The sequence below is a fragment of the Taudactylus pleione genome, unplaced genomic scaffold, assembly GCF_031769625.1.
Source record: "Taudactylus pleione unplaced genomic scaffold, aTauple2 ptg000671l, whole genome shotgun sequence".
NCBI lineage: Eukaryota > Metazoa > Chordata > Amphibia > Anura > Myobatrachidae > Taudactylus > Taudactylus pleione.
The window spans coordinates 8,353,044-8,368,946 of NW_028285073.1; the positions used below are offsets into that span (position 1 = coordinate 8,353,044).

A 15,903-nucleotide genomic window follows, 5' to 3' on the forward strand; every position below is an offset into this window, starting at 1 on the left:
TGAATCGACACTCTACAATTGTGAAGCAGTCTGCATAGTCTGTACTGTAGTGCTGAAATCTTGTCTGCTGTCAGGAAAATTCTCCAAACTCTAGAGTCCAGGAGGGCTCCCAAATGTACCATCTTTTGAGAAGGTGGCAGTGAAGACTTTTTCAGTTGATCAGCCAACTGTGCCATTTGTAGAAGGTAATGGTTACCTGCAGATGGCGTTGAAGAGTCTCTGGGGAGCTTGCCAACAGCAAAAGATCATCCAAGTATGGGAGGAGTCTGATCCCTTGACGTCGAAGAGAGGCCGCCATAACTGGCATGATCTTGGTAAAGACCAAAGGGGCCGTTGAGAGGCAAAATGGCAGAGCCTGAAATTTGTAACGTTGCTTTAGTATAGCAAACTGGAGATATTGTTGATGAGAAAGCGCTATAGGTACATGTAGGTAAGCGTCCTGAATGTCCAGGGATACCATACAATCTCCAGGCTCCATAGCTAGGATAATAGAATAGGGTTTAGTAGGTAAAGGCTTTTCCCTTTGTAGCATTTGCATGTCTAACCATGGGGGGAGGCAAAGGATTTGCAGGGAATACCTGCTGTGGCCATCCCACAGGGGGAGCCACTACAGGGACTGCTCTCTGTTCCATAATTTTTGCCAGCATCTGTGAAACGGCTGCCCAGGGTGGGTCCTGAGGGAGAAACACCGGGGCTGAGGGACCTGGGGCTGTGTAACAATTAGTGCAAAGCCCATCCTGAATGAAGTCCTCTGGGGCTAATCCCGCTGAGCAGGAGTTACAGGACAACAGAATAGGGGCAGGATCCTGAGACTGTTTGTTATTCTTTCCTCTGCCAGCCATAGTAATGATACAATACAGTGAACACCCTGCAGTATGTGAAATATGGCACAATGTAGTGTGCAGTCGCGCTATATATGACCCAATATAATATGCAACAGCGCTATATATGGCACCATGTAGTATGCAACAGCGCTATATATGACATCATGTAGTATGCAACAGCGCTATATATGGCACAAGGTAATGTGCAACAGCGCAATATATAGCACAATATAGTGTACAATTGCGCTACTGGTGGCCCCCCTGGAGCGACAGCGCTATATATGACACAAAGTAGTGTGCAACAGCGCTACATATAACACCAGGGCGCGTGCAACCGCATTAGATATGGCACAATGTAGTGTGCAACGCGGTATGAAGTATGTGATAGCCCTCACAAGTGTGAGGTACAATGACCCTCTATACCTTAGTATGACAGGGTATAGCAGAAGAAGGGGATAGTTATAAGTGACAGTATAGAAAAGTTGAGATTAGCGCTAGCACAAGTCACATATAAATCAGAAAAGAACATTACATGTCTGCAATGGGCACGATTATCAACTACACAGACCACAGTGGCTGGTAGGATATAGCTCTGTATGGTATACAATCGGGAAGCCAGCTGCCTTAATACCGGCAGCCGGCTTCCCGACTGTCATATCCCGGCGAGGGTGAAATGCCGGACGTCTATATCTAGAAACCTGTCATTTCCCAGACGCCGTGAGACAGGCCTGCCGGGACAGGTTTAGGGCACCCGCAGGGGACTTAGGGTTAGGCATCCCCCCCCCCCCCCCGGGAGGGTTAGGCTAGGGGGAGGAGGGGTTGGTGTTAGGGTTAGGCACCCCCGGGGGGGGACTTAGGGTTAGGCACCCCCCGGGGGACTTAGGTTTAGGCAGCAGGGAAGGGGGGGTTAGGGTTAGGCACAGGGGGGGGGGAGGTTAGGGTAGGCATCCCTAAGGAGGGTTAGGTTTAGGGGGGTTAGATTAGTAGATACTTACCTTAGGGCGATCGGGATTTCCAGCGCTGTCGGGCTTCCGCTGCCGGGCTCTGCTGGTTTGTCGGGCTGCCACTGCTGGGATTCGAACTCCCGGCCATGCGGCAGCCGGAATATCATACCGATTCCCTCTGTATAACCTGGCCCTTGGGAGAAGTATACAGGGAGACTGCTTGCCTAAAATGGCTGCCGCACGTCTCTGAGGGGGCGGAGGGTGAGGGAGGGTATGCAGTCGGGAAGCCGGCGGACCTAATCCTGACAGACGGCTTCCTGACTACTTTATCCCGGCGAGGGTTAAATGACAGGAGAAAGGGAAAAAAGATGTAATTAGAACTGCAGTTCAATAAAAAAACATAATATAACATCACATAAAATGCATCACCTAAACTTCATTTAGAGTGTACTCATAGGTATATAATTATTAGTTAGAGGTACACTGAAAGAAACACCCAAACCAATGGTTATAAACATTAGCAAATACAGTGATCGAATGGTGATAGATCCCCTCTTGTTGCGGGTAAAAATGATTTGAATAAAGTAAAGTAGCTGTTATAGTCACTGTATTTGCTAACTGCAGTTCTAATTACATGTTTAAATAAATTCATATAATTAATTACATCTGTACATTTGTGTATAGACGACTGCGCAGACATCTTTTTTCCCTTTTATCTATATTATTGAGGGTTACTGGCAGAATACCCTCTGGTGTCAGCAGCAACTGTCTATACTTAACAGTAGTTGAGCGGATTTAGCGCACCCACTTTTTCTTTTTTGTTTTTTTCTTTTTTGGTTTTAAATGACAACCGTCTAAATCTAGACACCTGTCATTTTACCGACACCGGGAGCCCGTCACCCGGCATCCAGATCGAAGGGATGCCGGGCGCCGCTGCGGACAGCCGCGGGGGGGGGTTAGGTTTAGGGCTCCCGGGGGGGGGATTTAGGTTTAGGCACCCCCCGGGAGGTTAGGGTTAGACTAGGGAAGGGGGGGTTAGGGTTAGGCACCCTAAAGGAGGGTTAGGGGGTTAGAAATAGGTTAGTATATACTTACTTTCGACGATCAGTATTTCCTCCTCTGCCGGCCTCCTGGTGTCGGGACTCCAAACGCCGGGCAGGGGTCCGGCGGTAAATCATACCGCTTCCTGAGGGAGGACCAGCCCAGGAGGACAGTCCGGTGCTGCTCACCCTTCTGGTAGAGATAAAATTTTAAAAAAAATAAGAGCTTGGGCTGCATAAGGCAGCCCCCTTATAATGGTGGTCCAGCTCCTCGCCCGACGCCAACGAAACTGAAGTGCCCTCAGGCTGAGGGCGGAGTATAGGGGGAAGGACCGGAGCATTCTGGGATTGAAACGCTTTGCTGTTGGTGTCCGGTCCTCCAGGTCCCACCTACACCCCAATGTCTCCCTGTGGAGCCCTATAGACCCTAAAGACGAAATACAGTATTAAGGCATTTTGTTACCTTACTCAGAAACATTTTGAGCAGTCATTGGAAGCCAATTAGACAATTGCTTTGGGTATCAAGGCACAACCACCCAATGGCAGTCAGATAAACTAATGTGCAGCTTGAATCCTGGCATGAAGAGTAATTACATGGTTAGGCGACACGCTGACACGAGCAGCATTACAATGGCAAGGTCACTGGAGAGCGGCATCAATACCCACTTGGCTTGTTTCAAAATGGAGTTTGGGCCAGGACCAGTAGAACAATTGGGAATCCTAAAGCGTTGCAGAAATGCAAGCATTCTTATCCAGCTCTTTGTATTCCATCCAAAACTACATTTTAGTTTTTGTTGAATTCATCCCATAAAAGCAGGAATGTGAAAAGGCAGTACTACCTATGGTGTAGGTCAGGGGTAGTCAACATGCAGCCCATCAAATGCTCCATCGGATTGAGATCTGGTGAATTTGGAGGCCAAGTCAACAGCTTGAACTCTGTCATTTTCCTCAAACCATTCCTGAACAATATTTGCAGTGGCAGAGGGTGCATTATACTGCTGAGAGGCCACTGCCATCAGGGAATACAGGGTCTATGACGGGGTGAACTTGATCTGCAACAATGTTTAGGTAAGTGGTACATGTCCAAGTAACATCCACATAAATGCCAGGACCCAAGGCTTCCCAGCAGAACATTGCCCAGAGTACGACACTACCTCTGCCAGCTTGCTTTCTTCCCATAGTTCATCCTGGTGCCATCTCTTCCCCAAGTAAATGACACACATGCATCCACATGATGCAAAAGAAAACGCTATTCATCAGACCAGACCACCTTCTTCCACTAACCATTGCCCAGTTCTGATGCTCACGTTCCCATTGTAGGCGCTTTCGAAGGATGGACAGGGGTCAGCATGGGCAATGTGACCTGTTTGCGGCTATGCTGCAAGCTACGATACATTGTGTGTGCCGACACATTTCTAGCGTTAACTTTTTCAGCAATTTGTGCTGCCGTGGCTCTTCTGTAGAATCAGACCAAACGGGCTAGCCTTCACTCCCCACGTGCATCAGTGAGCCGTGAGTGCCCACGAACCTGTCGCCGGTTCACCGGTTGTCCTTCCTTGAACCACTTTTGGTAAGCATACTGGGAACACCCCACAAGCCCTGTCGTTTTGTTTGGAGATGCTCTGCTTTGCTTATTCTGTAATTATCTGCCCTGTTAGCACAGACAGAAATCCTGAAAACACGACCAGTTAGGGGTACTTGAGGACTAGAGCTGAGAACCACTGCATTATATCAATGACAGAAGAATAAAAAGTAAAACATTAAAGCAGAGCTTACCAAACTTGATCCACAAGGCAGCCTAACGGTCCAGGTTTTAAGGATACCCTGTGCACAAATGGTATAATCAATTTGACTGCGGTACCAATTAAGACACTGGTGCTTAAGCATGGATATCCTCAAAACCTGGACTGTTAGCACACCTTGAGCACAGAGTTTGAGAGCCACTGCATTAAAGGCTTAATAGCACATCTGTTGTTGTGATATTTAGTTAATTAACTCAAACTTCGCGGATGCTATAATAGAGGCACGATCTTTAGCACTTTTGCATGAGTGAGATAATGAGACAGAGATATGTTAAAATAATCATTGCTAACAGCTTTATCAAATGGGTTTCAAGTGCTAGTTCTTAACATACGCCAATGTTTGTTTTTATATGATCATTTAGGTGATTTAGGGTAATTTTATTAACCATATGTTCTTCTTTCTTAGGGGAAAACACAATAGAAATAGAACCTCTCGGAGTAATGCAGAATCACATAGTAGAAACTGCTGGCGAGGCACAAGCCTGGATCAATGGTGATGACGCCAAACTGGACTGATATTGCCATACATTGTGTCCCCAAGACAAGCACGATACCCAAGAATGAGCAGAAAAAAATAAAAATAATGTCATTATTGAGCATTACAGTAAGGCCATAGCTGCCTACTCCCGGATTGAGGGGGGAACCTGCAATATAAGGAAACCCATTGGCATCGCAGCGTTCCAAACTGAACCCTCCACAAAGATGAACAAAATAAGGTTTTACTCCAGCAAGTCAGAAACTCATCAGTAGTATAATGAAAGTGTAGATAATAAAAAAAGTGTGATCCACACTAAGGACATCATGATAGAGGCTCACAGAAGTTTAGGCTACAAGATTTTTATCTTATTAAAGAAAATGTGTGGGATATCCTCCGAAAACTGGTGTTTTCGGTTGGATATGCCGCAAATATTCTTTAATAAATATACCCTTAAGTGAGAGAATGAATGGGAAGAGTTGGGTCCTTTGCATCACTCGTGACGTGCGGTGAGGTCAATAGCTTGCGAGGCACACATGGAGATAAGTCTGAGTGCTGGAAGCCTGTAACACCCCCTACTTACTGTAACTCTCCCCTCACTACACTAAGCTTCAGTGTCCACTGATTCTCCTACCTGCAACACTGGCTCTTCTCTTGCTGCTGAGCTCAGATGTCTAAACACTGCAGTGCGCTTCCTGGTCACATGACCCTTCCAAGGTGTCCATCAGAGCTCAAGGCACACCCCCATACTCAGAAGCATGCCTCTATTAGCTCTCTTTCTGTGCAGCTTACTGCCAGTGGTATGGTCCCGCCCCCACCTCTGCAAGCAGTGTATAACTACACAGAAGTGAGGCTGAGATTGTCACCCTTCAGTCCCAGGGAGCACCACAAAGCTGGTGAGTGTTAACTATAAAAATGTTTACAATAAACAAAGAGGATGTCTATAAGTTATAAAGTTCTTCTTTGTATCATTCTAATCATTTTTATATCAAATCTCAGGAGTATGACAGGGGAGGCTCTGCCTCCCCTGCCTACACTGACTGCACGTCCCTGATCAACATAAAAATCCTTTACCCGAAAATATTAAGCATCCCCAGGATTTAACATAGAGGGACTGCAAAGCAGCCTCCATAGGTTTCTATGGGGGCTGCTATGCTGTCAGATATACTAAGTTCCGAATGTGAAGTCTTCAGATGGCGTTAGCTGTTGGGCTACAGTAGTGCAAATATTTTCGGTGAGGGATCCCTCTCTGTTGACGCCCGATGATGCGTGAGACGGCTGATGGCAGAGCATGCGCTGTACACACGGAGGCCCTAAAGCCATAAGCCATCACTCAGCAAGAAAAACATGATACATTTGTGTGAAAACTTAAACTGATTGCTTGAGCATTGAAATTGCAGGTTGTGAGAAACATGTATTATAAAAATAAAAATAACCTGTTTTTAGAGGATACAAAGATCAGAGCCTTGTGCCATGTTGGCTTGAATAATAGAGCTACAAGTAACAAGAAATATGTCAATGCTTCAGGAGCTCATCTGAACTGAGGAAATAGAGAGACCTGTGATAAAGTGGAAGGGAGGGGTATACTTTGCTAAACCCCTCTGACATCCAAAAGAGGGCACCTGCAGGCAGCTTCAGATATACTCCCTGCTTATGAGGCAAACTTCTCAAGTAAAAACAGGTTAGGCCAGTGGTTCCCAAACTGTGCGCCGTGGCACCCTGGGGTGCCTTGGGACACTTGCAGGGGTGCCTCAGATTTGTGGTCCAGCACCAAATCATATTATTTATGGTCAATGTAATGTAAATATGTTCACAAACAGAAGCGTAAAACCTGTCTCCCACCACATAACTGAACCTAAGGATGACAGGTCAGCACAATTTACTTCACTTTACTACATTTCTCAATAACAAGCTTTTGGCTTAGGGGTGTTATGAAAACAATCCTGATACTCTAGGGTCCCGTGGTTCAAAAAAGTTTGGGAACCACCGGGTTAGGCTATGTAATTTGGGCCTGGCTTAGGCAGATCTTAGTGAAAGTGTATGGGTTGGCAGTGTGGCTTAAAGTTTCATATAAGGCTTCTGGTTTCTGTGAGTGGGGCCATCGATTAGTCAGTGGCAGGACATTTCTGCCTCCGGAACGTATGACATCAAAACGTCATAGAAGAGGGGGCCATAAGCAGGAAAGTGGGTACTGGACGGCTCTCTAACATACCTCCCAACTTTACTGCTCCCGAGATGCTGGGCCGCCCCCCAGGCACCCCATATACTGTGAATAGATGCCGTGCTTCTCGCTGCTTACCCGCTGCTCTGCAGAGATGTGTGCTCCCCCTAAAGTGGGACACTGCGGCCTGCGGGTGTTACAGCGGGTCAGCCCCGCTGAATGCGGGACAGTTGGGAGGTACACTCTAGGCTGCCATTTCAAGAACCCGACAAGCCGAATACAAGTGTCACCGGAGCAAGAATGTTTTCTCCCCCTTGGTCACACACACCCCTAATTACAGCCCTGGGATTGGTTCCAGGAAAGCTAGCCAATGTAAGAGACAGGCGGTGTATGGTCAGCGATAGGGGTCGCCAGGGAGAAGTGTTTATCATAATCTGTCATCCTACAAATAAGGCAGATTGTTATTACATCAGCGTTACATTGGAAGCATCATCCTGTAGGTGACAGAGGCCCAATATACATTTGATAGTGATACAAGATGCTTGTTCATAAACTTTCTATTTAGTCAACTTTTACTGAAACTTAGCCGCCTTTAGATCTCCATGACAACATCACATTTCATAACTTCACTTTATTGATAATAGTCAGTTTCTTCAGTTTTAATATAGTTAGAAGCAACATGTAGATACAATAGGACAAGTGGACACTTACGGCCATGGGTTTTTCCAGTAGAATATGATATCCTTTCCTTGCAAAAGCTATTGCAGGGTCCTGTAATGTAATACAAACCATGTTATTTAACCACTGAAAAAGATGTATATACAGTATAATGAAAACGCAGTGTAAGCAATGGCACCATCCCAATACAATAGAGAAACGTATATACAAATATGGTACACAATGGTGTCAGTAGTGATTTGCTGTTAGGAACAATATATGACTCCACTGCAAAAATAATTGGGGTCCAGTTTTTTTTTTTGGAAGAATGGCGAGCTGGCATCAGGAATCATTTTCTATTTCTTAAGCTATCCACGTAAATTGTATGTTTTTCGCATGACTGATGAGGCTAACTCGTAGCAGAATACTGGATTAAGAGACTTTACATTATTTTTTTTTTAACAATTTCTTTATTGAAACACCATGAAAACACATCATACAAAATTGTCAGTTATCATATAATAGCTGATCATTAAATGAAATAAACAGTTACATCAATGTTCATATTGCGTCTGTGTGTAATTGTATAACTGACAAATATAAATACAAATATTACAGTAAAACATATTAGTCTGTTATGTCCAGAGTCATCTGAACATAAAACAATAATACTTATTGCACTTATATTAAGTTTTTTTATTTTTTTATTGGATCTCTGTGTCGTTCCATGAACCCAAATTATAGAGGAGCGCCGACACGGAACTCAGAGGGGGGGAGGAGGTCGAAGATGAAAAATATATTGAGTCAGAGGAGGTGGAGGTCCTAGGGAATGAAGCCATGTGCTCTACTAATTCAAAGGAATTGGAGAATCCCCTGAGGTCATTCGGAGGCAATACCATGGGGTAAATTTCAATGAATCGTAGATTTTATGTCTCTGCACTAAGGACAGAGGCCCTCATTCAGAGCCGCTCGTTAGCGGCGGTACGCTCGTTCCGAGCGATGTTTGCACATCTGCGCATGCGTACGCTTTTTAGTACGCATGCGCGAACCAGTCAGTGCGGCCGAAAATCGTTTGTACGCTATATAGCAAGTGCCTGCTATTTTGAGTGACAGAATGAGGCGTATGTGGGTGGTAACAGGGGAAGGTGCTTGAAAATGGGGAGTGGAGATCCGAACGCAGGCGTGCTTAAAGGTCAAAACGGGCGTTTTATGGGTGTGTATATTTAAAACAGCAGTGTCAATGACCACGTCACTGGGTTATTTTAGAGCCAGAACTGCTCGCAAATTTGTGGTAGCAAACACCAACCACAAGAATAGCGAGCAGTTCATACGCTGGTCGATGTACTCGATTAATCTAATAAATAGCGGACATGACGTATGGTGCGAGCGGCCAGGGGGCGTTTTTAACAAATAAACGAGCGTATGTTTTGCTCGTTCGTTCAGACTTAGAGATGTGAACAGACTGCAATGTGCGTACGGATCATTTGAATAGCCACCCCTTGTTTTTAAACGAACGACCGCAAATAGCGAACGGCTCTGAATGAGGGCCAGAGTATCAAAAAAAATTTTCAGCTCGCTTCTCTTTCTCCAAAATAGTCTCCATCCAGTCCATATTGAATACATGGAAAAGCTTTTCTTTAAAAAGTCGCAATGTTGGTGAAGTGTCAATCCATGTCTGAAGTACAGCCTTGCGGGCCACCGCACTAATAATAAGGAGAAGCCGTCCACAACCCCTCACCACTCGCTGACCCTCCGGAAGTATACCGAATATAGCCCACACATCAGTAAATGGTACGTAATTCACCAGGTGTTCAAGGGCATATTTTCTCACTTTCAACCAAAAGGTTCTCAGAAGGGGACAAGACCAGAAGTAGTGGTATAAATTAGCAGTATCAGACCGACAGCGAGGGCAAGAGGCCGAGGAAGACATACCCACCAAATATTGCCTATGTGGGGAGAAATATGCTCTGTGAAAGATATTTAAAAACATTTCCTGATATTGGATAGCCGAGAGTAAGTTACGTGATAAGAGAAGAGTTTTTAGAAAAATCCCGCAAGACAAAGAGGGAATCACCTGCACCCACCTACTCATCCCAGTGTGTACCACCTCATGTTGCATTGGTTGTCGTAGAAAAGAATAGTGAATTGATAATGACTTTTTGGTTGCCGGTTCCGAGAGGAGCATGGTATTAAAAAAGTTGTCCCAATCTAAATCTGAAAAACATCTAATGACCGAAGTCACATAGTGTTTAGCCTGCATAAAACTGAGGGGATGATTATGAAATGAGGGAAATTTTCTAATGCCTCCCGATAATTAAGTGTGCGTTTTAATGGCGTGTTGAGAAAGTATCCTATATTTTTCAACCCTTCTTTATGTAATTTGGGTAAAGGGAAATGATGCTCTTCCCCCCTGAAATTCTGTGTTTCCTATAAAAGGTAGAAATATTGACTTATAAGAGTTCATCTGACCACGGTGGCGAAGGATATGCCACACTTTACGGGTGGACCATAGGAGAGGGTTATCCCGTATATGATTCGGGACTTCTGCATCGTGCATATGTAAGAAACTTATCAAGTTACAGTCTTCCAAAAATTGGCCTTCTATTGAAGTATTTGCATAAAGATCTTGGTCATGAATCCAATCTCGAAGATACCTTAAAATCGCTGCATGGTTATAGTTTAAGATATGAGGAAAGTTGATCCCCCCATTGGCTTTGGTTTGCTGTAGCTTGATTAACCCAATCCTTGGGCATTTGGATTTCCATATAAATTTTCTAAAGAGAGAATACAGCAGACGAAGGTCCTTTTGGGTCAAAAGAAGGGGAAGAGCCTGGAACATATATAACAGCCTTGGGAATGTTACCATCTTAATAAGATTGGCTCTACCCATATAAGATAAGCAAAGATGTTTCAAACCCTCCAATTCCCTTGTTGACTTTACATTATTAAAAAAAATAAGAGATATGGTAAGAACTTACCGTTGTTATCTCTATTTCTACGAAGTTCATAGGGTTCCACAGGATACCTTGGGGTATAGGTGATGACGTCAGTCTTCAGGCACCACAGAGTTAAAGTTTTCAGCCTCCCAGGATGCATCTGGGTCCCTCTGCTATACCCCGCCCCCGGGCCAAGGCATCTCAGTTACGTCACAAGCCATAGGCCGAAGGAGGAGAAGAAAGAGAGAGAAGATCTGGATACTCACAAGCATCACATTCTCACCATAGGGAGACGGAAAAACCGGTGACCAGAATAAAGCCCATCTGCAGTACAGGTCCTGTGGAACCCTATGGACTTCGTAGAAATAGAGATAACAAGGGTAAGTTCTTAACATATCTCTTATTTTCTACTGCAGGGTCCATAGGGTATCCACAGGATACCTTGGGGATGTCCCAAAGCAGTATCCTTCAAGGGTGGGGACGCTCCTGTGCTGAGAGGAGAATCCGCCGCCCGAAGGAAGCATCCTGAGAGGCAAAGGTGTAAAAAGCGTAATACCTCACAAAGGTATGGACAGAAGACCACGTAACAGCCTTGCAGATCTGAACTGCAGAGGCACCACGTCTAGCTGCCCACGAAGGACCCACAGACCTAGTAGAATGAGCCCTCACAGAGGAGGGAACTGAAAGACCTTCATGAAGATAAGCTTCTGAAATTGCCATACGAATCCAGCCTGCCAAAGTCTGCTTTTGTCACGACCCTGTCTAGTTGTTACCTTTTTGCCTTGAGACTTACCCCTGTCAGCTTCCCCATGGATCTGTGTGTGTAATTTGCCTGGAGGATTTGCTCTGATTATTGCACCTGGTCTCTCCTCTGTCTGTGAGCACTGCTAGTCCTGTTTGGAATCACAGGTGTGGTTCTGATTCTCAGATCTGCAGAGATGAATACTCCCTCTGCATGTTGTGCCTTCCACCACTCAGAATGCTACTACCAGACCACCTGTCCGTATCCACCAATTGCTGCCAGACCCATGATATATATATCCTCTCCTGATAGCATTCTGGGCCTGAACATCTCGTCTTCCCGTGGTGTATGGTTCATGCATTCAAGTCTGTCCCTGTAACCTGCTACAGCAATCCCTGGCGCTATCCAGAAAACCTGTTTCAGCTGTACCTGGCAATCCAGTAAATCTGCTGGCAGCAACCCCCGGTGCTTCCAGAAAACCTGTTACAGCCAAGTCTGGCAATCCAGTAAGCCTGCTGACAGCAACCTCTGGTGCATCCCGAAAACCTGCTACAGTAATACCTGGCATCCAGACGTCCTGTTACAGAATACCTGGCCTGTGCTCTGCTGCTAGTCCTACTCCTGGTTGGTCCCTGGCACTCTGTAAACCTGCATCGTGTTACCCTGCCTTGCTTCCTGCTGTGGATCAACTCCTGCCCCTGTTACCTACCTATTCCCTCCCTGAACCTAAATTTCCCAAACCTACCCATTCCTTCCTGAAACCTGTTATTTCCAATTATCCTGTCCAGCCTGCAAATTACCAAACCTACCCAATCCTTCCTGAAACCTGTTATTTCCAATTATCCTGTCCAGCCTGCACCTGAGTTCTAGCCTTTGTCATAGTAATTCCAGATTACCCTGTTTAGCCCTCGTCTCAGCATTACCTGACTTCCCTTCAGCCATTGTCACATTCCAGTCCTGAGTCAAGTTCCAAGCTCATCAGTTCAGTCCACGTTGCTCCAGTCCAGAGTCAAGTTCCAAGCTCATCAGTTCAGTCCACGTTGCTCCAGTCCAGAGTCAAGTTCTTAGTTCATCAGTTCAATTCAACAAGTCTTCCTGCCGGTCCCAGTCCAGTCCCTCCAGTTCCTGTCATTTATCATCAAAGGCAGTTTTCACTGCTACCCAAGTCTTGTAAATAGAGCTATTTACATTATCTGTGATTCCAGTCATGCCGGCCTCCGTTGAAACCCGATCACCACCTGAGACAGGTAACTCGCAGACACCAATCATGACAGCTTTGAAGCAGGCCAACCCTTTTTATGGAAGCCATAGAGGACAAACAAGGCGTCCGACTTCCTAAACGAAGAAGTGCGGTCCACATAAATCTTTAAGGCACGCCGAAAGTGGCATCACCCACTGAAAGTCCAGGTGAATTGAAAGCCGGCACAACAATTTCTTCATTGATGTGAAAACTGGATACCACTTTGGGAAGGAATCCCGGACGAGTGCGAAGCACCGCCCTATTCCTATCAAAAATCAGAAAAGGGGGTCTACAAGAGACAGCCCCTAAGTCCGAAACCCTTCTGGCCGAGGCAATGGGCAGAAGGAATATGGTTTTAGCTGTAAGCCATTTAAAGTCCACTGAGCCCAGTGTTTCAAACGGCGGTCCCTGGAGAACTCTCAGGACCACAGCCAAATCCCAAGGTGCTACCGGTGGAACAAAAGGTGGCTGAATGCGAAGAACATCTTGCATAAAGGTGCGCACATCAGAGAGCGCAGCAATCCTATGATGAAGCCAGACTGACAGTGCAGACACCTGCACTTTCAGAGAAGCCAGGCGAAGTCCATGATCCAGTCCAGCCTGTAGGAAAGCCAACACCCTAGACAGGCGGAACTCCCTAGGGGAATACCCTGTAGGCCTACACCACCAGAAGAAAGTATGCCACACACGATAGTAGATTCTTGCCGAGGAAGGTTTACGAACCTTTTGAACAGCCACGCCGTCAAAGACAGCCGAGTTAGGTCCGGGTGAAGACAAGGACCCTGTGACAGCAGATCCGGTCGTAATGGTAACCTCAGAGGAACGTCTACTGACAGACTCTGGGGGTCGGAAAACCAGTGCCGTCTGGGCCACTCGGGAGCTATCAACAGTAGAATACCTCCTTGTTTGAATTTCCGTATTACCCGCGGAAGGGAAAACGGAGGGAAAAGGTAGGCAAACTGGAACGTCCACTGGACAGACAGAGCATTCACCAGAGACACCTTTTCGTCTCTTGTTCGAGACCCGTACACCGGCAACTTGTTGTTGTGCCGGGACGCCATGAGGTCTATCTCTGGAAGACCCCATTTGTCCACCAGACTCTGAAAAACGTCCTGGTGTAAAGACCACTCTCCGGGATGCACGTCCTGCCTGCTGAGAAAATCCGCTTCCCAGTTGAGGACTCCCGGGATGAACACTGATGATATTGCTAGGAGATTGCGCTCCGCCCAGACCAGAATACGGGATACTTCTGCGAGTGCTGCCTGACTTCGGGTTCCTTCTTGTTGGTTTAAATAGGCCACCGTGGTGGAGTTGTCCGACTGGACCTGCACAGGGTGACCCTGGAGAACTGGCTGTGCCAGCTGGAGAGCTCTGAACACCGCACGGAGTTCCAAAATGTGTATTGGAAGCTCCGCTTGCCACCTGCCCTGAAACAAGTGTAGACCCTTGACAGCTCCCCAGCCCCGGAGACTGGCGTCCGTTGTTAACAGGACCCAGTTCGCCACCCAGAACAGGCGAACCTTGTTGAGGTGGGTCGTCTGCAACCACCAGGTTAGAGACAGGCGAACCTCCGGAGTGAGCACCATCGTCTGGGACTTGCGACACTGAGGCAATCCATTCCATCTGGACAGGATCAATAGCTGCAGAGGTCTGGAGTGAAATTGGGCGTACTCCACCATGTCGAATACCGACACCATTGAGCCCAATAACCTCATTGCCGAGTGTATCGACACTCGACGACACTGCAGACAACTGCGCACCCTCAACTACAAAGCAAGGATCTTTTCCTCCGTCACAAAGATCCGCTGCTGCCTGGAGTCCAATAAGGCCCCGAGGTGCAGGATCCTCTGAGACGGGGTGAGAGTGGACTACTGCCAGTTTATCAACCAGCCGCGACGTTGCAGTACCGCAATCGTCAGATCCAGATGGTGTAAAAGAAGCTCTGGAGACCCCGCTATCAACAGGAGGTCGTCCAGATAAGGCAACAGTCGGACTCCCTGCGTCCGCAGGAGAGCCGCCATGACCGCCATGACCTTGGTGAATACCCGTGGAGCAGTCACCAGGCCAAAAGGCAGCGCCCGGAACTGGAAATGTTCATTGCAGATTGCAAATCTGAGGAACTGCTGATGGCGCAAAAGAATAGGGACATGCAGGTAAGCGTCCTGGATGTCCAATGACACCATGTAGTCCCCAGGTTCCAGTGCCAGAATAATGGACCGCAGGGTCTCCATCCGAAACAGAGGCACCCTCAAGGACTTGTTGAGGGCCTTTAGGTTTAGTATTGGACACCAAAAATAGATTGGAATAGAAACCCAGGCCCCTCTAGGAAATTGGAACATGCACTATAACTCCGGCCTGGAGCATAGTGTGCAAAACCTTCCGCAGTTCCGAGGCTTTGCTCCGGTCTAGCGGAAGGCCTGTGGTAAAGAACCGGGATGGAGGCCTGTGCCGAAAGGAGAGGGCAAACCCGTGAGAGACCACCTCCTGAACCCAAGTGTCTGTCGTAGTCCTCGACCAGCACTGGGCGAACTGAAGCAAGCGGCCCCCCACTTTGGGATCCCCCAAAAGGAGGCCTGGACCATCAGGCCGCAGGTTTGTCATCTGACCTAGGAGCCGGACGTCTGGTACTCCAGACCTGTTTCTTGGGCTTGGACAATTTCTTGGTCCCAGCCTGCCGTGGAAAGGACTGTGCTTTAGGCCTACCTTGGGCCCTGTGAGGCCGAAAGGACGACCCAACAGCACTAGAAGGAATCGTAGCAGACGGAAGACATGCAGATTTTGCTGCTGCCAACGTAGCTACTATTTTGTCCAGATCTGGACCAAATAGTACCTCTCCATTGAAAGGCAGACCTTCTAATCCCTTTTTGGAATCCGCATCCGCTTTCCAAGAACGCAACCATAAGGTGCGACGAGCAGCCACGGCTGCAGAGGAGATCCTAGAGGTGAGCATACAAATATGTAAGGCCGCTTCATTAATGTAAGTGGCCGAGTCTCGGAGATTGCCCACCAACTCGCTGTTCAGCCGAACAGTCAGAGTCCAAAGACGCCTCCAAATAATCCGCCCAGCGCTCCATAGCTTTGG

The 15,903-nt window shown here is 47.0% G+C and overlaps 1 protein-coding gene across 2 annotated transcripts in view; it reads right to left on the reverse strand.

Annotated features, from left to right (window-relative positions):
* The window catches only part of LOC148478227 (uncharacterized), a 198,582-nt gene that overhangs the window by 134,867 nt on the left and 47,812 nt on the right, over nt 1-15,903 (reverse strand). For both annotated transcript variants that reach the window (XM_088455750.1, XM_088455749.1), the window contains exon 6: nt 7,958-8,017. In XM_088455750.1, coding sequence (XP_088311876.1) covers nt 7,958-8,017 — 60 coding nt within the window. The remainder of the gene's footprint in view (nt 1-7,957; nt 8,018-15,903) is intronic.